Genomic DNA, 17,009 nt, shown 5'->3' on the forward strand with positions numbered 1-17,009 from the left:
GGCTGATTTCAAACAAACAGCCACTTGCCTGTCTCTGCTTCCACAGGGCTGGGATAAAAGGGTGAACCACCACAACCGACATAAAAACAAATTAAAAAACCCAATAAGGTCTCCCTTTTTTTGAGACGGGGTTATTCTGTGTCGAGCTGGTGGTCCTGAACTTTCTATAGACCATGCTTGCCTTGAACTCACAGATATCCTTCTGCCTCTGGAGCTCTGAGATTAAAGGCGAGTACCACGGCCCAGTCCCTCAGCCCCGGACGCATTCCGGTTCCGCCTAGTCTGAGGGCCCCGAGCCAAGCGCATGCGCAAGTCAGGCGCCTGCGCAGTCGCCCATGGAACCGAGGTGCCTCGGAACCCCGTGAGCAGAGCAGATCCAAGCCCTGGCGGAGGCGTCCCTGTGCTTCCGACAGCAGCGCCATGAGACTGTGGCCGCAGGCATGGTGTGCTGCTCGTGCCGCTTGGCGCGAGAGCTTCCCTTTGCAAGGTCACGACGTAGCACGCTGGTTCCCCGGCCACATGGCCAAGGGTGAGGCCATCGGGAGGAGCAGGAGGCACGGGCCCTGGCGGCCCCATTTTTCGCTTTCCTGGCCTCGGGTTGGAGAGCTGTTCTGTGCTTGATATGTTGAGTCGCGCTGAGTAGTCCCTTGAAGGCACATGCAAGGCTTCAGACCTGAGTAATGCCCGAATTTATAGGTCACAACTTGGTCCCAGGCAGACATCTAGCATGGTGCGGCTCTGGGCTGCTGGTTGCTGTGGTGTTAGCTTCCCCTGCCAAGTGAGGTGGTGGTGTGGCAGGAAGGCTCCAGGGGTGTGAGCCGGCGGGTGGCAGTTGCGGGGCGGAGCCTCAGTGTTTGTATGTTGAGGTCCTTAAGTTAGAGTATCAAGATCAAGACCCTCATGTGAAGAGTTCTGCCCAAAGTCATCTAGTGCACCCCGGAACTTGGATCAGCATGCTGCTCTTTGTGCCATGTTGGATTCTCAGATGTATTCCCCTAGGACAACTTAAATCAGACCCCCTGGGCTGTTCCCTTAGTGCCCTTCTATCTTTCAGGACTAAAGAAGATGCAGAGCAGCCTGAAGCTGGTGGATTGTGTTATCGAGGTTCATGATGCCCGGATATCCTTTCGTGTCGAAGGAGAGCATCTCTGCTAGGGTATAGATGCTCTCCTGGTCTTTCTCCATCGCCTTCGGACAGTCCAGTCTGTTCTGTTTCTGGTCCAGTCATGTCGACTGCTTCTTTTGTAATTACTGCCACAGAAGCAATGCTTTTCAACTCCCAATACACATCAAGTTACTGGGAGGCGTTTACACCAATAGAGAGGGCCCCCTTTTAGATCAGAATCTCTGGGGTGGTGCCTATGCGTTGTTGTTGTTTTGTTTTTTAATTTTTAAGCTCCCATATGATACATTATTTGTCTCAGCCTCTGTCTGATTTACTTTGATATTTTTAGGGGTGAATTATGAAACCTGAGATTAGATGGTCTTGGCAGAAAAACCTGGGTTTTTCTCTTGTCCTTAAGTGAATAATTAGCAAGTCATAATCATGTCCATTGACGCATGCTTCTCAGACCATTTTGTTACATTTAAGCTGTGTTTGGGTTCTGTTGGCATGTGAGTTCTTCCTCATCATGCTTACTTAGCCCTAGGAGGGAATGGGGATGCCAGACCAATAGGCCCAAGTGCTTGGAACAGCTGGTCGTGGGTGTGGGGACCTGCTGCCAGTGGTGGGAGTCTCTGGAAATAGTAATGGAGAATGAGGAAACCATTTCAGCTGCCAGCTGTGACATTATTATTATTATTACTGAGATTGGGTCTTTCAGTGTAGCTTTGACTGGCCTTGAAGCTCACTATGTAGACCAGGATGGCCCAGAACTCACATAGGTCTGCCTGCTGGAATTAAAGACGTGCGCCACCATTCCTGCCTGTGTTTGATTATTAAAAAGTAAAACATGGTTGTTTTTCAGCATACGTAGTGAGAGGACTATTCTCTTTTAGTCTGTGGAACACTCAGCTGCATCCAGGATGTGGAAGCAGGCCTGTGGTTTCTGTACCGTTTTAGGAGAGGATCCTGGAGACCTGGGTTTATGAATGGATTGGTCAGCTGTAAGAGAGGGACCATCTGGGTGGAGATTGCAGCTTAGGCAGGTGCCCAGACGGGGCGGGCAGAGGCCTGAGGGCTCTTGTATTAGATTCTCCTGGGAGGGCTGAAGGCAGAATGTAGAGATAAGAAGCCCCATCCGCCTTGGCTGGTGTCACACATCAGGTTAGGGTAGCTGAGGATAGCTGTAAGGAAGTTGAATCTCCAGTGAGGATGGGTGTTGCTTGAAGGGCTTTGGTTACGATTTCACAGGAGTCACTTTTTCTTAAGTTTTAAACTTACATCCCTTGGCATCCAAACGGTGGCTTTTCTTTGAACTTTGGTTTTATTCTCCCCACCATCTGTTTGGCAAGTTAGGTGCCAGGGCCCTGCCTGAGTCCCACTCTTCGCCAGCTGCAGAGTGGGCCTCCCAAGTCTGGGGTAGGAAGATGGATGGGCTGGGATGGGCTTCTTTGGCTTTAGCTCCTGGCCAAATAACTGGTAAAGCTCTGTAGGGATTTTTGCCTTAACGTCATCAGCACATCCCACTTTCAGGTCGAAACCCTCTGTTCCAAGAGTTACTTGGTCTGAAGCCTCATCTGCTTGTCCTTAACAAAATGGACTTGGCGGATCTTACAGAGCAGCAGGTGAGCATCTGGTCACAGATGTGAGCAGCAGTGTAACAGAGCCACTGACACAGGGGAGGTCTGTTATGCCCCTGGGCCGGTTATACTTTAAAACAAATCCTGGCTTAGCAGCAATAGCTGTTTCCCCCAATATGAACTTAGGGCCCAAATGCCAAGATGGGGCATACCAAGTGGGTCCCTGGTGACCATCATAGCCACTTTGCACCCTGGGCCTTTCTGATTTCTGATGGGTGCTCTGTTCACTATATCCCATGTGGTAGTTTGGGCACATGTGACCACTGAAGCAAGGTTAATGTTTGTAGCCCTGGTCACATTTGCTGTAGCTTGGAGTTCACTTTCTGAACAGCCTATGATCCAGAAACTGGAAGGGTTGGGTGTGGGACTGGAATATGAAAGGCCCAAAGTACCTAACAGTCTCAGAGCTGTGGTCTCAAACTTCCCAATGCTGTGACCCTTCAGTAGAGTTGCTCATGTTGTGGTGACTCCCACGATAAAATTAGTTTCGTTGCAACTTCATAACTGCAGTTTGGCTACTGTTATGAATCGTAACGTAAAAATCTGTGTCTTTCAATGATCTTAGGCAACACCTGTGAAACAGTCATTCAACTCCCCAAAGGGGTATGACTCACAGGTTGAGAAATAAATCCAGGCAGAATCAGGTCCCAGGGAAGTGTACTTTCTACATGACTGGCAGGAAATGCTTTTTGATGTCTTCACTCTCCTTCTTATGGCCAGGTTGTCAAATTCTTTGGCAAGAGGGATGTTAGGGTCTTAAATTGAAGCCAGTTTTTAAAAAGTTGTTAATGAGATTTTTCCTTTACTGAAAAGCAACCAGAGCTCTTATGAGAGGTTAGAAGGATATCCAGGGCAGTTCCTAGTGGCAGCACCTGCTTTGAGGCCTAGGGAACTGGTCAGAAGCTCCACTTGTTGTGCAGGCTTTTGGGTTTTGTCTGTTTGGTTGTTTATCTTCAAGTGTCTTCTGTTTTTATTAGTTGAGACTTGAGCCATTAGGGATTGCTTAAGCTCTTCAAATGCTGGTCTTTACAAATGGGTGGACACTGCCCTCTAGTGGGCAGGCTTAGGACCTGAGAGGAGTAACAGGCTTCTGAAGGACCTTAGGCTCCGCCCCCATGGTCTATATAGAGGGATGTCTGAGTAAATCTTCATGGAGACCAGGGAGATCATTAGTCTCTGTCATGGCTAGTACCTTTTACCTTTTTTAACCCCTCAAACATTTTATGTATGTGAGTGTTTTGCCTGTATGTATGTATGTATGTATGTATGTATGTATGTATGTATGTATGTATGTATGTATGTATGTATGTGTGTGTAGTATGTATGTATGTATGTGTAATACATGTGTGCCTGGTGCTCACAGGGCCCAGAAGAGGGTGTTGGATCCCTTGGAATTGTAATTGTGAGTTGTTGTATGGGTGCTGGGAACTAAATTTGGGAAGAGCAGCAAGTACCTGTAGCATTTCAACCATCTTTCCAGCCCCTGAGGCAAGTGTGTCTTAATTATAGCACAGGTAACGAATAACCAAAAGTAACTAAAACTGACTGCATTAATGAATTAATTTTTGTTTATTTAAGCATTGACTATATTTTGTGGCCCGTAACAACCAGACATAATACTAATTTTGAATACATGTTGTTAGATACAAACATAAATAAAATAAGTACACTGATTATGCTGAATATTAAGTCTTTAACAACTTTTTGTCAGCTTTAGTTTACTTTTGGGCTTACAGCACTACTTATTCTCTCATCAGATTGGGTTCAGCACCATTTCAGTTTAAATGCAGTTGCACGCTGGATACAGTGACACACACCTTTTATGCCAAGACACGGAAGACAGATCTCTGAGTTCAGGAACAACTTGGTCTACACAGTGAATTACAGGCCAGCCAAGGCTATGTAGTGAAAGCCTGTCTCAGTTTGGCCTCCTCTCCCCAAGGGAGTCTTATATGATAGAGCACATGAAGATGATGGGATTCCTAGAGAAGCCAGCACCTGTGAGCTTCGTGCTGAAGAGGCTTTAGAGTGACCTGGCTCAGCCCCATTTTATCTCCAGAAGCACTGAAGTCCCTATGGTCAGGCCATGTCCCCTGGTCTTCACCCTGGCAGAGCTCTCAAGAAGAGCCCCCTGTCCTCAGAGCCGAGGCTCTTCATTGTGTTTCTGGCATTCACTTCTTGTTGCCCAGCACCCAGAGTTTAAGTTGACTGTGAACAGAACGTACCTGCATTGTCCTTTCTGGTCTAGAACTTGTTGTGTTGGGACAAGTTCAAACTCACAGGGATCCCCATGTGTCTGCCTGCTGAGTGCTGGGATTAGAGGCAGGCGCAAGCAGGCAAACTAGATTCCTTTTTTAAAAAAAGTGCTTTTTACATTTGTTATTTTTTTTACTTTGTGTGTGTGGGTATGCATGTGCCTTGGCATGCATTTGGAGGTCAGAGGGCAACTCGGAGGTGTCAGTTCTTTCCTTCTACTGTATGGTGTCCTGGGATTGAACTCAGGTTGTTAGGCTTGGCATCAAGGACCTTAACCAGCTAAGCATCTCACTGGTCCCAAGCTCAGATTCTTGACTTTTACAGTCTCACACCATTTATGTAATATATGTTTACTTGTTCTTGTTAGCCTTTATTTTTATTTTTTGTAAATGTGTATTTTGCCTGCATGTATGTCTGTGCACCACACTTAGGCAGTGCCTGTGGAAGCCAGAAGAAGGCATTGAATCCCTTGGGGCTGTAGTTATAGACTATTGTTAGCCGCCAAGAGGGTTCTGGGAATCAAACCTGGTCGTCTGTAAGAGAGTAGCCAGTCCTCTTAACTGCTGAGCCATCTCTCCTATCTTGATATATACTAACACATACGCATGCACACATGTATATATTTTAAAAATTTATTTTAGATAGGGTCATTCTGTGTAGTGCTAGGATTAAAGGCATGTACCACCATGACGGGCATACCATTCATTTTTTAATTTAGTGTTTAAAATGAAATGTGTCTTTCAGAAAATTGTCCAGCACTTAGAAGGAAAAGGCCTGAAAAATGTTGTTTTTACAAACTGTGTAAAGGATGAAAACATCAAGCAGGTAAGCCTTTGTACATGTTGGTTGCTAAACAGTTGGGATAAGATCCTGGAATCGTCTTTAGCTGCCCAGGACTGCAGGATCTCCTGGGCTGCCTGTCTCCTGTGTGGATGCTCACAGCCTGAGTGAGTTCTGAGGGAGCATCCTGGCGTTCTAAGCAATAAGAGCCTCTTGCAGAACCCAGTGACTTATTTTCCCCATTGTTTTGATAGAAGCCCACAAGCTGATGTGTGGACTGTCTGGTAGGCAGTTACAGTTGCTGTAGAAGAACCCTCTCGAAGTAGCCACACTACTCTGTCATGGTGTATGTGTGGAGTGTTGGGAGTGGGTGGGTGAGTCCCAGTTAGCTGTGACTGTTTAGCGCTTGGATGCCTAGTGAGGTGTGTGTGAGGTCTCTGCCCTCCTAATTTAGTGGTGAGTGTAAAGACCCTGTTATTTGGAAGTGGGTCAGTGAGGGGTGTATGACCAGAAGATGTGGCCTGTTTATTGCAGATCGTCCCCATGGTCACGGAACTGATCAAGTGCAGTTACCGCTACCACCGAGCAGAGGTTGGTTGGTTGCAGGGCTGGGTGTGGGTATGTGGAGTTACCTGGCCTCTCCTGCCTGTCCATTCTGGGCCTTCTTTAATACAGAGGACTGGGCTTGTGCCCCAGCCGGGACCGCAGCCTTTGCTTTTACTAGTTCTTCACTGGGAAAATCTGGGCCAATCCTGTGGGTCAGCCCAGGGCCTTTGTGTTGATGCACCCTCTCCCTGTGCTGTAGTTTCACAGCCTGTGGGGGCGGGGGGGATAAAGTTGAAACTCTTCCACCTTCACAGAACCTGGAATACTGCATCATGGTGGTTGGTGTCCCCAATGTAGGCAAATCCTCCCTCATCAACTCCCTGAGGCGGCAGCACCTTAGGACAGGTAGGCAATTGCTGGTGTGCTGACTTCCACTCCAAGAGGGCACTGGGGAAGAACATGGCCAGCCCCATGTTGCTCTGAAGTGTTCCTTCCATAGCTCATGGACTGTTCTGTTTGTTAAAGGACAGTCAATTGTCTAATGGAGGTCTCTGGTGAGCAGCCATTGGCTACACACTGTGTACTTACCATGCTTTTATATGCTCTTGTCTTTTTATGTGTTTTAGACTTTTGGGATAGATTTATATTGGCTTCATTTTTCACATTAACAGTATAGTGTTTATTATTATTATTATTATTATTATTATTATTATTATTATTATTTTACAAAGCCAGATGTGATGGCATATCCTTTAATCCTAGCACTTGGGAGGCAGAGACAGAGAGGCTAAAGGGGAGGTAGAGAGGTAGAGGCCCAGTCTCCAAAAGACAAAACACAATTACAAAACTAAAGAACAGAACCTATTTATAGTGTAGAAGCTGAGAGTTTTAAATCATATTGTATCATGATTTTAAATGTGGCATTAATTGGAAAGCTGTCACAATCATCTAATTTTTTAAGTTTTTAAAATTGTTTTTTTCTTTAAGTTTCATCTTTGTTTAGGGCTACTAAGTTTGTTTATGGGGTTATGTAAGCATTCTCACTATGCAAACTTTAAGTTACCTGGTACTGAAGCCTCAGGCGAATCATCCCGTTCTTTGCCCCAGTGCCTGGCGGCCCTGTTTTGTTTCTGTCCAGCTGTGTCAATGAAGAGTTCTAGACTGGCCTGTCTCACTTCGTGTAATGTTCTAAGTTTGTTCATGTCGGAACTTGGTCAGTATTTCCTTCCTCCTTAGGGCCAGTTGTTCCATTGCCTATTCTCATTCCTCTGCTCATCTGTGATGGACACTTTTATCCTTTTACTCCTGTGGTGGTTCAGCAGGGAATAGATAGCTTCGCAGGGGTGCCCTGTGCTGGGTCCCATGCCAGGCAACCAGTGTTGGCTTTAAGCATGGTGCTTGCTTGCCTGCTGTGGGTAGTGCTATGGAGTAGGCCGGTCTGAGAGAGGCTTTGAGGTGGAGGAGCAGCCCTGCTGCGATGGTCATACCAGGGCGGCCCCTCCTCTGGGGCTTGAGCTCTGGGCATTTGTTAGCCCTGGACACTGGGCCTAGCTTTTGAAAACCCTTGTCTTTTTGGGACTGAGTAAGGAATGAATTATAATTTGACAAACTTATTGACCTCTGGGTTTCCCATTGCTTGCCATATATGTTAGTGAAATACCTTTTATTACTTGTTCTGTTGCTGTGTATACATATTTGATGGCCTCTTTGTTTCTTTTCAGGAAAAGCTGCCAGAGTGGGTGGTGAGCCAGGAATCACTAGAGCTGTCACATCCAGAATCCAGGTAAGTCCTTGGTAGCTGAGCCCAGAGCCTTGCCCAGAGCTTTGCAGGTTTTGCTGAGCCTGGCACCTCTGAGTGGCGCATTGGCTCTGCCTCTGACCTCCTCCTTTTTCTTTCTCTCATGTTACTGCCAGTGCTACGCTATGCTTATTTTCCATGGACCTTGGGCTTTTATTTGTTCTTCAAATTAAGCAGAAGTTATACCCTATAGGCACTCAACCTAGGGGGCAAGAGACAGCCTATGTGGTTGGTTTATCCAGAGGCCTGCCTTAGAGTCTCTGGCAATGATTTGGCTGTTGGCCAGAGGCTACTGGTTTGATCCACCTTCTGTTGCACAGGTATGTGAGCGTCCACTGATGTTCTTGCTGGATACTCCAGGGGTGCTGGCTCCTCGGATTGAGAGCGTCGAGACAGGCCTGAAGCTGGCCCTGTGTGGTAAGCCTCTGTCCCACTGCTGACCTTGGCTGTCCACTAGGCAGGTGCAGTTGTTACTCCCTCTGTCCTGCCTGCTGCCAGCTGCCTTTCACAGTTTTGAGAGGGAGACTAGCTCACGGCATGCATGTGCTGGCTACCATTCTGCCCTGGAACAGGGGTGCACAGAAGGGCCGTGCCTGGCAACCAAGTCACACGCCATATTGGAAGAAGGCCAACAACTATGATCCATCCTGCAGGGCAGTTCCTTAGTAGCTTGAGGTCTTCTGCCTTCAACCGGGAGGCATTCAGGCTTGGTGGGGCATAGATGTCCACTGTTCCATGGGCTTGCATTAGCTGCTTATCTTGCAGGAACTGTGTTGGACCACCTTGTTGGGGAAGAGACCATGGCTGATTACCTCCTCTACACCCTCAACAGGCATGGGCTACTTGGGTGAGTGGCAGTGGGTGTGGGGGACGCAGCCCCCTGCTTGCTCATCCTATGTAGGTATGGTTTTAGAAATATGTCATTATGGTACTATATAAGCTGTATATTATTATAAGTGTGTGATTTGATAGGTTTTGATACATGACCATATCATATCGTCACACATGATAGTGGACATTCTGCTAGTTTTGGTGTTACATATCCCAAATCCCAGTACCTGTGAGGCTGAGATAGGAGGATCATAAGTTTGGGACCTGCTGGGCTGCATAGTAAGACCCTTGTTCACTTTGTCTCTTCCTTAACCCCCTGAAGGTAGGGGAAGAAGATGAGTGTTCTGTCAGTGAAATTGAACAGGGTATCCCCTCTCTTACCTGGCTTCCCCTACCGGGCAGCATGAGTATTCTGAGCCATGCATGCTCTACATTCCTGTTGGGGGCTGGGCTCATTGTGTATTACCCATGCATCCAGCACTTGCTTTGTTTGTTCACCCTCGTGGACATGGGAGTGTGCAGTTCTTGACTGCCACAAGCAAAGCTTCTGGGAACATTCATGTATAGTCTCTATGTGATGTGAGTTTCTACTTCTCTTGGTTAAAGCACAGGAGAGTATCTGAGCCACTCGGTAATGGCGAGCTTTAGCTTTCCACAGAACCGCTGAGCTGTTTTCCAGAGCAGTTGTACTGTGCCACATACAGCCTAGCAGAGAATGGGGGTCCAGGCTTTTACCAATCCTCTTTACAGTGTGGTTAGTCTTTTATTATTTTCAGATTTAGTTATTTTATTTAATGTTTGGGAGTTTTGCCTGCATGCATGTCTGTGCACCACAAGCATGCAGTGCCTGTGGAGGAGGGCTTCAGCTTTCCTACATCTGGCATTATGGACGCTGTGAGCAGTCATGTGGGCACTGGGATCTAATCTGGGTCCTCTGCAAGGGCAACAATGCTCTTCTTAGCCACTGAGCCTTGTCTCAGCTCTGGCCAGTCTTAATTTTAGCCTCTCAGGTTGCAGTGTCTAGTGTATATTCCTACTAGTGTGATGCTTAGCATCTTTCCCAGTGTCCATTGGCTATGTCTTCTCTGGGAACATGTATGTTCAAATCTTTTTATCGTTTAAAAATTTTATATTGTGTGTATGGCTGTTTTGCCCACATATATGTCTGTGTACCACTGCATGCACGGTGCCCAAATCCAGGCCAAAATCCCCTGAAACTGGTGTTACTGACGGAAGTGAGCCATCCTGTAGGCATGGAAATTGAACCCAGGTCCTCTGGAAGAGCAATAAGTTCTCTTACCCATTCAGCCATGACTCCAGACCACCATCCCTTTTTGTTTTTGTCTTTTTGAGGGTCTCTCTACATAGGCTGCCCTCAAGACCACAAAGATCTCTCTGCCTCTGCTGAGATTAAAGGCATGTACCACCATAATCACTCTTTTTTATTTATTATTATTGTTTTTTTGATTCTTGGGATTGAACCTGGGCTTGAATACAATGAGCATATGCTCTACTGCTGATCTACCACCCAACCCATTTTCTTATTGTTAAGTTGTACCACTTTACCTATTCTGAGGGATAAGGTCTATTCAAAGGTTTTCAGGAGTCTAGGCCTTGCCCTTTCTTCCTTTGTTTTGGGGAGTAGATGTTTTTCATTTTGGAGGTCGGATTTGGTAACAAGATACTTCATAATGGTGATACTTCATATCTAGAAATACACCTAGCCTGAGGCCATAGAATTTTGTTTTCATTTTGGAGAGTGCAGCTTAGGTTTCATATTTAGGTATATGACCCTTTTTTGCTATGTATTAATACATGCTTTGTATATGGCACAACTATGAAGTTCTTATTTTGCACATGGATGACTGCTTGTCTGGAAAAAAAAATTTGAAGATTTTTTTTCCCACTAATTGTCTTCTGCCTCTGCTGGGAATCCATATTGTATGTCTGTCTGTGGACTCTTTTGTCCTGTTCTGTCTCGGTGGAGGACTGGTCACTTTTGACTTGGTGCCAGATATTTGACTTATCACTTACAGGTGAAAAGTCTTTTGTGTAAGAGTTTCTGAGCCTTGTTCTGCAGCTTAAGTTGCCTGGAAGCAATCTGGTCCTCCCAGGAGCCCCAGAGCTGGCTCATTGGAGGTGTGGGTGAGTGGGAATCTTCCTCAGGCTTGGAGCCTCAGATATGACCTGAGCAGTGGGCTTGCAGGTATGTGCAGCACTATGGCCTGGCCGATGCCTGTGACCACATAGAGTGGGTGTTGAAGAACGTGGCTGTGAAGCTGGGGAAGACACGGAAGGTGAAGGTGCTCACGGGCACGGGTAAGTGAGGCTGCATTGTTTGTCTTCTATTGGGACTCTTGGCCCTTTCTGGAGGACAGGAGTGAGCCACAGAAGGAAACCTGTGGGCATCAGTCCTGGGATTAGAGCAGAGGAAGGGGAACTATGGAAATTTCTAGGGAGGAAGGACTTTGTAGCACAGGTTTCAGAGGGCTGTATTAGCTGTGGACAGTGCTGAGTAGATAGGATGCCTGTGTTCTTTCTTAGCACTCCCTCTTCCCCAGAGTTCACAGATGGTACCCCCTAGTGGTCTCCTAGGGCTGGGCTGTCTTTAGAGACCCTTCTCTCATCAGATCCTCTGTCCTCAGGTAATGTCAATGTTATCCAGCCGGATTATGCCACGGCAGCCCGCGACTTCCTCCGGACCTTCCGTAGTGGGCTCTTGGGCCAAGTGATGCTGGACCGTGACATTATGCCTGCTTACTGATGACACTGACCCCTGACCTGGCTGGCTGAAATATGGTCTGCATATTCCATGGGACTGCAGCTGGAGTGTTTAATGCTTGGAACTATTCTCCTTATCTGGAAGCTCTCTCTGCTGCTACCTGAGACTTAGGACTCACCTCCAAAGGGCACTATGTTCTCTTGTCCAGTAGATCCTGGTCAGTCCTGGTTGCTACCATGGGGTCCCAAGAAATCCTGTGTATATGTGACTTGGTCAAGAGGTTTTCTCAGTCTCAAGGAGAGCTTAATGCTATCAAAGGAGTCAAAGCTGTAACCTGTAACTTCAAAAAAATTGGGTTAAAAAGCCAACTTTTAAAAATCTCTCTGTGGCTGTCTCTTCATTTTTTTTTTACTTTATTTATTTTTTGTCATTCTGAGACAAAGTTTCATTATGTGGCTTGGACTGGTCTCAAACACTCACTCCTCCTGCCCGGCCCCTTGAGCTGGGATTATACAGGTGTGTGCCATGACACTAGGTTAAAAGGCCCATTTTTTGATGTTTATTTCATTGTGCGCTTAGTACTCTGAGCCCATAAGGTAAATCCCCTTCCACCAATGAATGCTGGGGATTGGTAGATTAGGGACTGGGGTTCCTTAGTCAGAGTCTCATGTGTCTCTCAGTCCTGCAATGAGGGAGAAGCTTGTTATCAGCAGAGGGCTTTATTCACAATGAATTCTTCACTGATACAAGCGCACACAGACATGGACAGGGGGTTTGGAATAGTGAAGTCCAGGAATGTCCTCTCCGCTGGCACTTCAGAGCCTGTACCTCACGAGACCATCTGCTGTAGGCTCAACTTTTCACAGGCCAGAGGATCACTGGGAGGGGACCACCACCTGGCCATTGTAACCATGGTGGCTTCAGGAGGTGGTGCAGAGGGTGTGTCCCAGCATACTTGACCTCCACGTACCTGTGGCACCTAGAAGATGTTGCTGCCAGCAGCTTGCTTTCTAAAAATAAATAGGGAAGGGGTTGGTTGATACAGACAGGAGGTGCTGTTGGGCCAGCTGGGCTTCTCCTGCTCAGTAGTTCTGGTCTCTTCTGTCCAGTGTGGACCTGGCCTTTCCATAGTTGCCTGAACCCTGCTTGAATGCTTCTTGTGGATAACAAGGGCTAGCCTTCCATCCTTGCCTCTTGCTGTGGCTGCAATAGTGATAAACCTCTGAGATTCTTCTTTAGCATCTATGGTTCCTTTTAGTGGAGAAGGCATTCAGAGGTGTGTGGCTGGGCCAAATGCTACACATTCTGGTGTGTGAAATAATCATTAAAAGGTGATGTTTTCATTATGCCTGCAACTAATACATGGTGCTCTGTGGTACGTGAAGGTCTGGTCCACAGAGCCCATCCTCGGGGGAGTTTGTAAGCTCAAGGGGCTCTGGTGGGTCTCCCTCTACCAGACTTGATGCATCAGCACCTGCCTTTGAGGCCCCGAGTGGGCTTGGCCCTTAGCCTGCTGGTCTTGGTTTTAGGGACAGAGAGAGGGGCATCTGGGCTGGCTGTGCCTGAGAGCACCGGCAGTGTAGCTAGAAGCTGCAGGGAGCTGCGTCCTGCAACTTGTTAAGAAAATGCTTGGCTAGGGCCCTGCCAATAGCCTTGAAACCTGTATAGTAACCAGAAGTACGCGAGGCTAGTGTACTTATTGTACATATTGCCTGAGCCCAGAGACACATCACTCCACTGGGGCAAGAATGTGTTGGTGGGTCCTGAACAGCAAGGAGCCAGTCTGCCCAAAGCTAGATCTATGTGAGGACTGCAGTGCATCTCTTTGAGGCCACTTGGGGCATGAGCTCTGTTCTCCTTATGGATATGGATTGGTCAGGAAGCTTTTAGTAGTGTCAGCCCACACTCAGAACCTGCTGAGGCTGGTTCTTCTGTGTCTCAGCTTTCTTCTGGCAGTAGTGGGCCTGAAGAACTATTGCCTCCTCCAGTGTGCAGGCTGCCGGCTGTCAATTGTGCCATACTCTATCTCTCCTCCCTGGTCCATCTGCTTCCAAGGGAAGGATCTCCCAACATGGAATGCTGCTATCCATCGGAACTGTGGCAATCTTGCAGTTCAGGTTATATACAAAGAAGGCTCCTGTCGGGATTGGTATTGTACCCAAGTGACCCTCACTTGTGAACCTAAAGTTTAAAGGGAATGGAATGTTTGTGAATGTGGAACCCCTAGTGGCAGTGCATTTTAGGAACAGTTAAGTGGTCCTTATGGCCAAGGGGCTCCAAGTGGAGAAGAACCCTTCTGACAGAAGGTCTCTTGGGCAGTCTGCCAGGAAGAAACATAATACCTTGTCCTTGGTAGCATGTTCTAGGAGGGCCACGGTGGGTGTCCTGGGACGGATACTTTCCTGCTCTGGATGTTCCTGAGCTGTGGCATCGTTAGAACCTGCTCAGGGAAGGTGGTTAGCACCTGACATTTTTCACATTGCATTCCAAGTGAATGCTCTCTTCAGCCAATTGTGAAGTTCAGAGGGAATCGGTGCATTCCCTCTGCTTCCATGGGAGGCCCCAGGTCTTTTGGGCTTTAGTGTCAGAATCAGGCCCACCTGAGGATGGGGGTCTTCCTGGTGTCAGCATTGTTCATGTTCTTGTGTCAGGGTGGGCAAGCAGACAGGAAGAGCCAAGTACTTCCTCTTGGGCAGCTCTGGAGAGTCAAGGGCAGCCTGCCTCTCTGGCAGTAGAGCTGTTAGTTCCTGCCAGAGTAGAGGACTGGGAGACTGGGATGGACAAGAGGGTAGACAGTATCCACAGATTGCAAGAGGCCTTTTGGGTCCAGAACACCTCTAGGCCAGGGAATCATAGCAAAAGAAAGTTACCCTCTACACTGGAGACCATTGGGGTGGGCCCCAGGGGTCTGAAGACCTGGAGCTAGACCTGGCATGGAGCTTAGCCTGGTCTAGGGCCGAAGCAGTTCTAGGGCTCCAAGGGTGCCGCCCAAAAGCAGGCAAACATGTGGACTGTGAGTGGACCCGGAGCCGGAAGTCCAGGCCCAGTAGCTGTAGACTCCTCGGTCAGTCCCATTGCCTCCCGTTGCCCCGTTCTCATCGTCTTCCAGGCCTAGCTCTCTAGGCCCAGAGGTCCTCCTCCAGCCAGAGCCGGTGGCAAGGCCGGCAGCCACACCCGCTGCAGCCCCTGCTGCAGCCCCTGCAGCCGCCACGCGCACAGAGGAGCCGTAGCGGGGCGCCGGCCTCACGCGCACTCTTGAGGTCCCGCGCGCGCCTCCGCGTCCCCCCCGGGCGCTGCCTCGAGCGCCTCCCCGGCCGCCCTTGGCAGAACAGCTGTCACAGAGGAAGGCGGCGGCCAAGAGCAGAGCCCAGCACGTGGCAGCAGTCCAGTTCATCCTACTGGGCAGAATCTGCGAGAAGAGGGTGGAAGGGGCTTCAGCTCCTGTGCAGGGTGGAGCTTGGCTTAGGGCCCGGATAAGGGGATTTCAGAGCCGGGTAATAGGCCCACCCGGACCTGGGAACAGGTCCTGCCTGAAGGCAGAATGAGCCCCTGGTTTTGTGGTAATCTGATAGAGAGCTCCTAGCATCTTGGGAGGAACTTGTAGGCTCAGGGCTGGGGAAAGGGTTCTTTAACCTCCAGCACCAAGACTTTGATTTCGGGTTCCTGCTATATAACCGGCTGGAGATATGGGGTGGTGGGAAAGGGTTCAACAACAGGGTGGCTGTTTTACTGTGTGGTAGGGTGGAGATGGGTTCCAGAACGGGTTTATGGGTTTGCTGAGCTTCCGCGGTGGGGCTCAGGCCTTGGGGGAGAGCACAAATATCCCCCCAACTCCCCCTGCCCATCCCCCTATCTGCACACGGGTCTCTGGAAGGATTGGGGATGGATTATTGCGTGGAGCATGCTAGTTTGGAATCAAGAGCCCTCAATACATCCAGATTATGGTTAGAACAGATGGCCTTGTGACTACTTGCTCTGGCATCGGGATCTCCTGATGCCTCGCTAGAGACTTTCCGCCAGAGGCTGCGGCCGCACGCACTGGGCAGTGGATTCAGAATCCAGATCCGCGATTCCTTGCAGTTCCATCAACCAGTGCTGGGTGAATCGCCCGGCAGGCCTAGACCCCAGCTAGGAAATTCTTTTTCTTCCCCGCCCTAGCTCCACCCTTCCTGGGTTTGCCCAGGCCAGCAGCACGGGCAGGTAACTAATTAGGATGGGTTCGGGCTGGCTGTGGCCCCGCGCGGTCTGGGTGGCGTCTCCATCCTGCTCAGGTCCTCTTTCCCCGCCCCCTCTTCCCTCCCTTCCAACATCACAGGGTCCATCCACCTCCCCGACTTACTGGTCACAAGCCTAGGTCAGAGGAGCGGTTTAGGGGATGTGGCCGGCCAAGCGGAAAGGTGCGGTGGCGAGGACCCTTTTCCTTAGGCAGAGCTCACGGCTGGGTTTTGCAGAAGCCTCCGCCTGAAGATTAGGGGCGGGCAGCCGCGGAGGCTCAGCCCCGGGAGACGTGAAGGGAGGAGATACTGTGAGCTCAGAAAAGCGTAGCCTCAGCCCTCCTCGTTACCCGGCCCCCATCCTCGCTGCTCTGGATTCTGCTTCCTCTCTCCTATCTTTTCCCCACCCTCCAGCCTTGCCCAGCCTCTCATTTCTCCATGTCCACTAGCCCCACCATCCAGGACATTCAGGGTGTTTTTGTTCCTGTCGGTCCAGCATCTGTGTTTAGGACCTCTTCCTCTCCTGTTCTCTCTACCTGCCCACCGCATCGAATCTTAACGATTCTCATTCATTTCCTACCTCCTTCCCCATCCCGCTGATGTAAACCCAGCTCCACCTATTCCTCTTCCCCGGCCACAAGGACCACTGGGCTGCCTTTCTAGGAGTATAGGGCTCCCAGTAAGCATTGGGATGGCCAGATGGCACTCCAGGCAGTTTGATCTACAGCCACGAGTGTCTCAACAGCACCAGAGACCCTGCTGATTTGACCCTTCTGAACCCTCTGGAAGTAGGCCCCCAGAAAGGCAGCCCCCCCTTTTTTTCAAGTACTTCCCTGTCTTTGTAGGGTAAGTGTAACCTACAGCTCCAGACAGCCAAAGGGGTTTTCATCTGAACCGGACTTGCTTTCCAAGGTCCAAGCTTATAATTGGAGCTGCCAGGAGCAGCCCTGTCCTGGCCGAAGCCTGGTATAGAGGCTCTTGGGAACCTGAGATAGAGCCAGCGAATGGGAGCAAGAAGGAAGTGGGTCGTTAGAGCTCTTCTCATTGAAGCCACTGTGGTTTTGAGCTTTCTTTTTCTTTCTTTCTTTCTTTCTTTCTTTCTTTCTTTCTTTCTTTCTTT

General features: G+C 49.0%; 2 protein-coding genes across 2 annotated transcripts; one reads left to right on the forward strand and one right to left on the reverse strand.

Moving 5' to 3' along the window:
- Nucleotides 1-333: 333 nt before the first annotated feature.
- Mtg1 (mitochondrial ribosome associated GTPase 1) lies at nucleotides 334-12,055 on the forward strand. Its single transcript, XM_055617189.1, has 11 exons — nucleotides 334-529; nucleotides 1,055-1,119; nucleotides 2,623-2,727; nucleotides 5,743-5,823; nucleotides 6,313-6,369; nucleotides 6,639-6,729; nucleotides 8,046-8,107; nucleotides 8,443-8,539; nucleotides 8,888-8,969; nucleotides 11,160-11,272; nucleotides 11,599-12,055. The coding sequence occupies exons 1-11, from the start codon at nucleotides 421-423 to the stop codon at nucleotides 11,715-11,717; spliced, it is 981 nt and encodes a 326-aa protein (XP_055473164.1). The 5' UTR covers nucleotides 334-420; the 3' UTR covers nucleotides 11,718-12,055.
- Nucleotides 12,056-12,107: 52 nt separating this feature from the next.
- Sprn (shadow of prion protein) lies at nucleotides 12,108-16,235 on the reverse strand. The gene is made up of 2 exons (XM_055617190.1): nucleotides 16,015-16,235; nucleotides 12,108-15,084 (listed from the first exon to the last, which is right to left on the reverse strand). The coding sequence occupies exon 2, from the start codon at nucleotides 15,067-15,069 to the stop codon at nucleotides 14,626-14,628; it is 444 nt and encodes a 147-aa protein (XP_055473165.1). The 5' UTR covers nucleotides 15,070-15,084; nucleotides 16,015-16,235; the 3' UTR covers nucleotides 12,108-14,625.
- Nucleotides 16,236-17,009: the final 774 nt, after the last annotated feature.

The sequence above is a fragment of the Psammomys obesus genome, unplaced genomic scaffold (assembly GCF_907164565.1).
Source record: "Psammomys obesus unplaced genomic scaffold, mPsaObe1.curated_primary_1811, whole genome shotgun sequence".
Classification (NCBI taxonomy): Eukaryota; Metazoa; Chordata; class Mammalia; order Rodentia; family Muridae; genus Psammomys; species Psammomys obesus.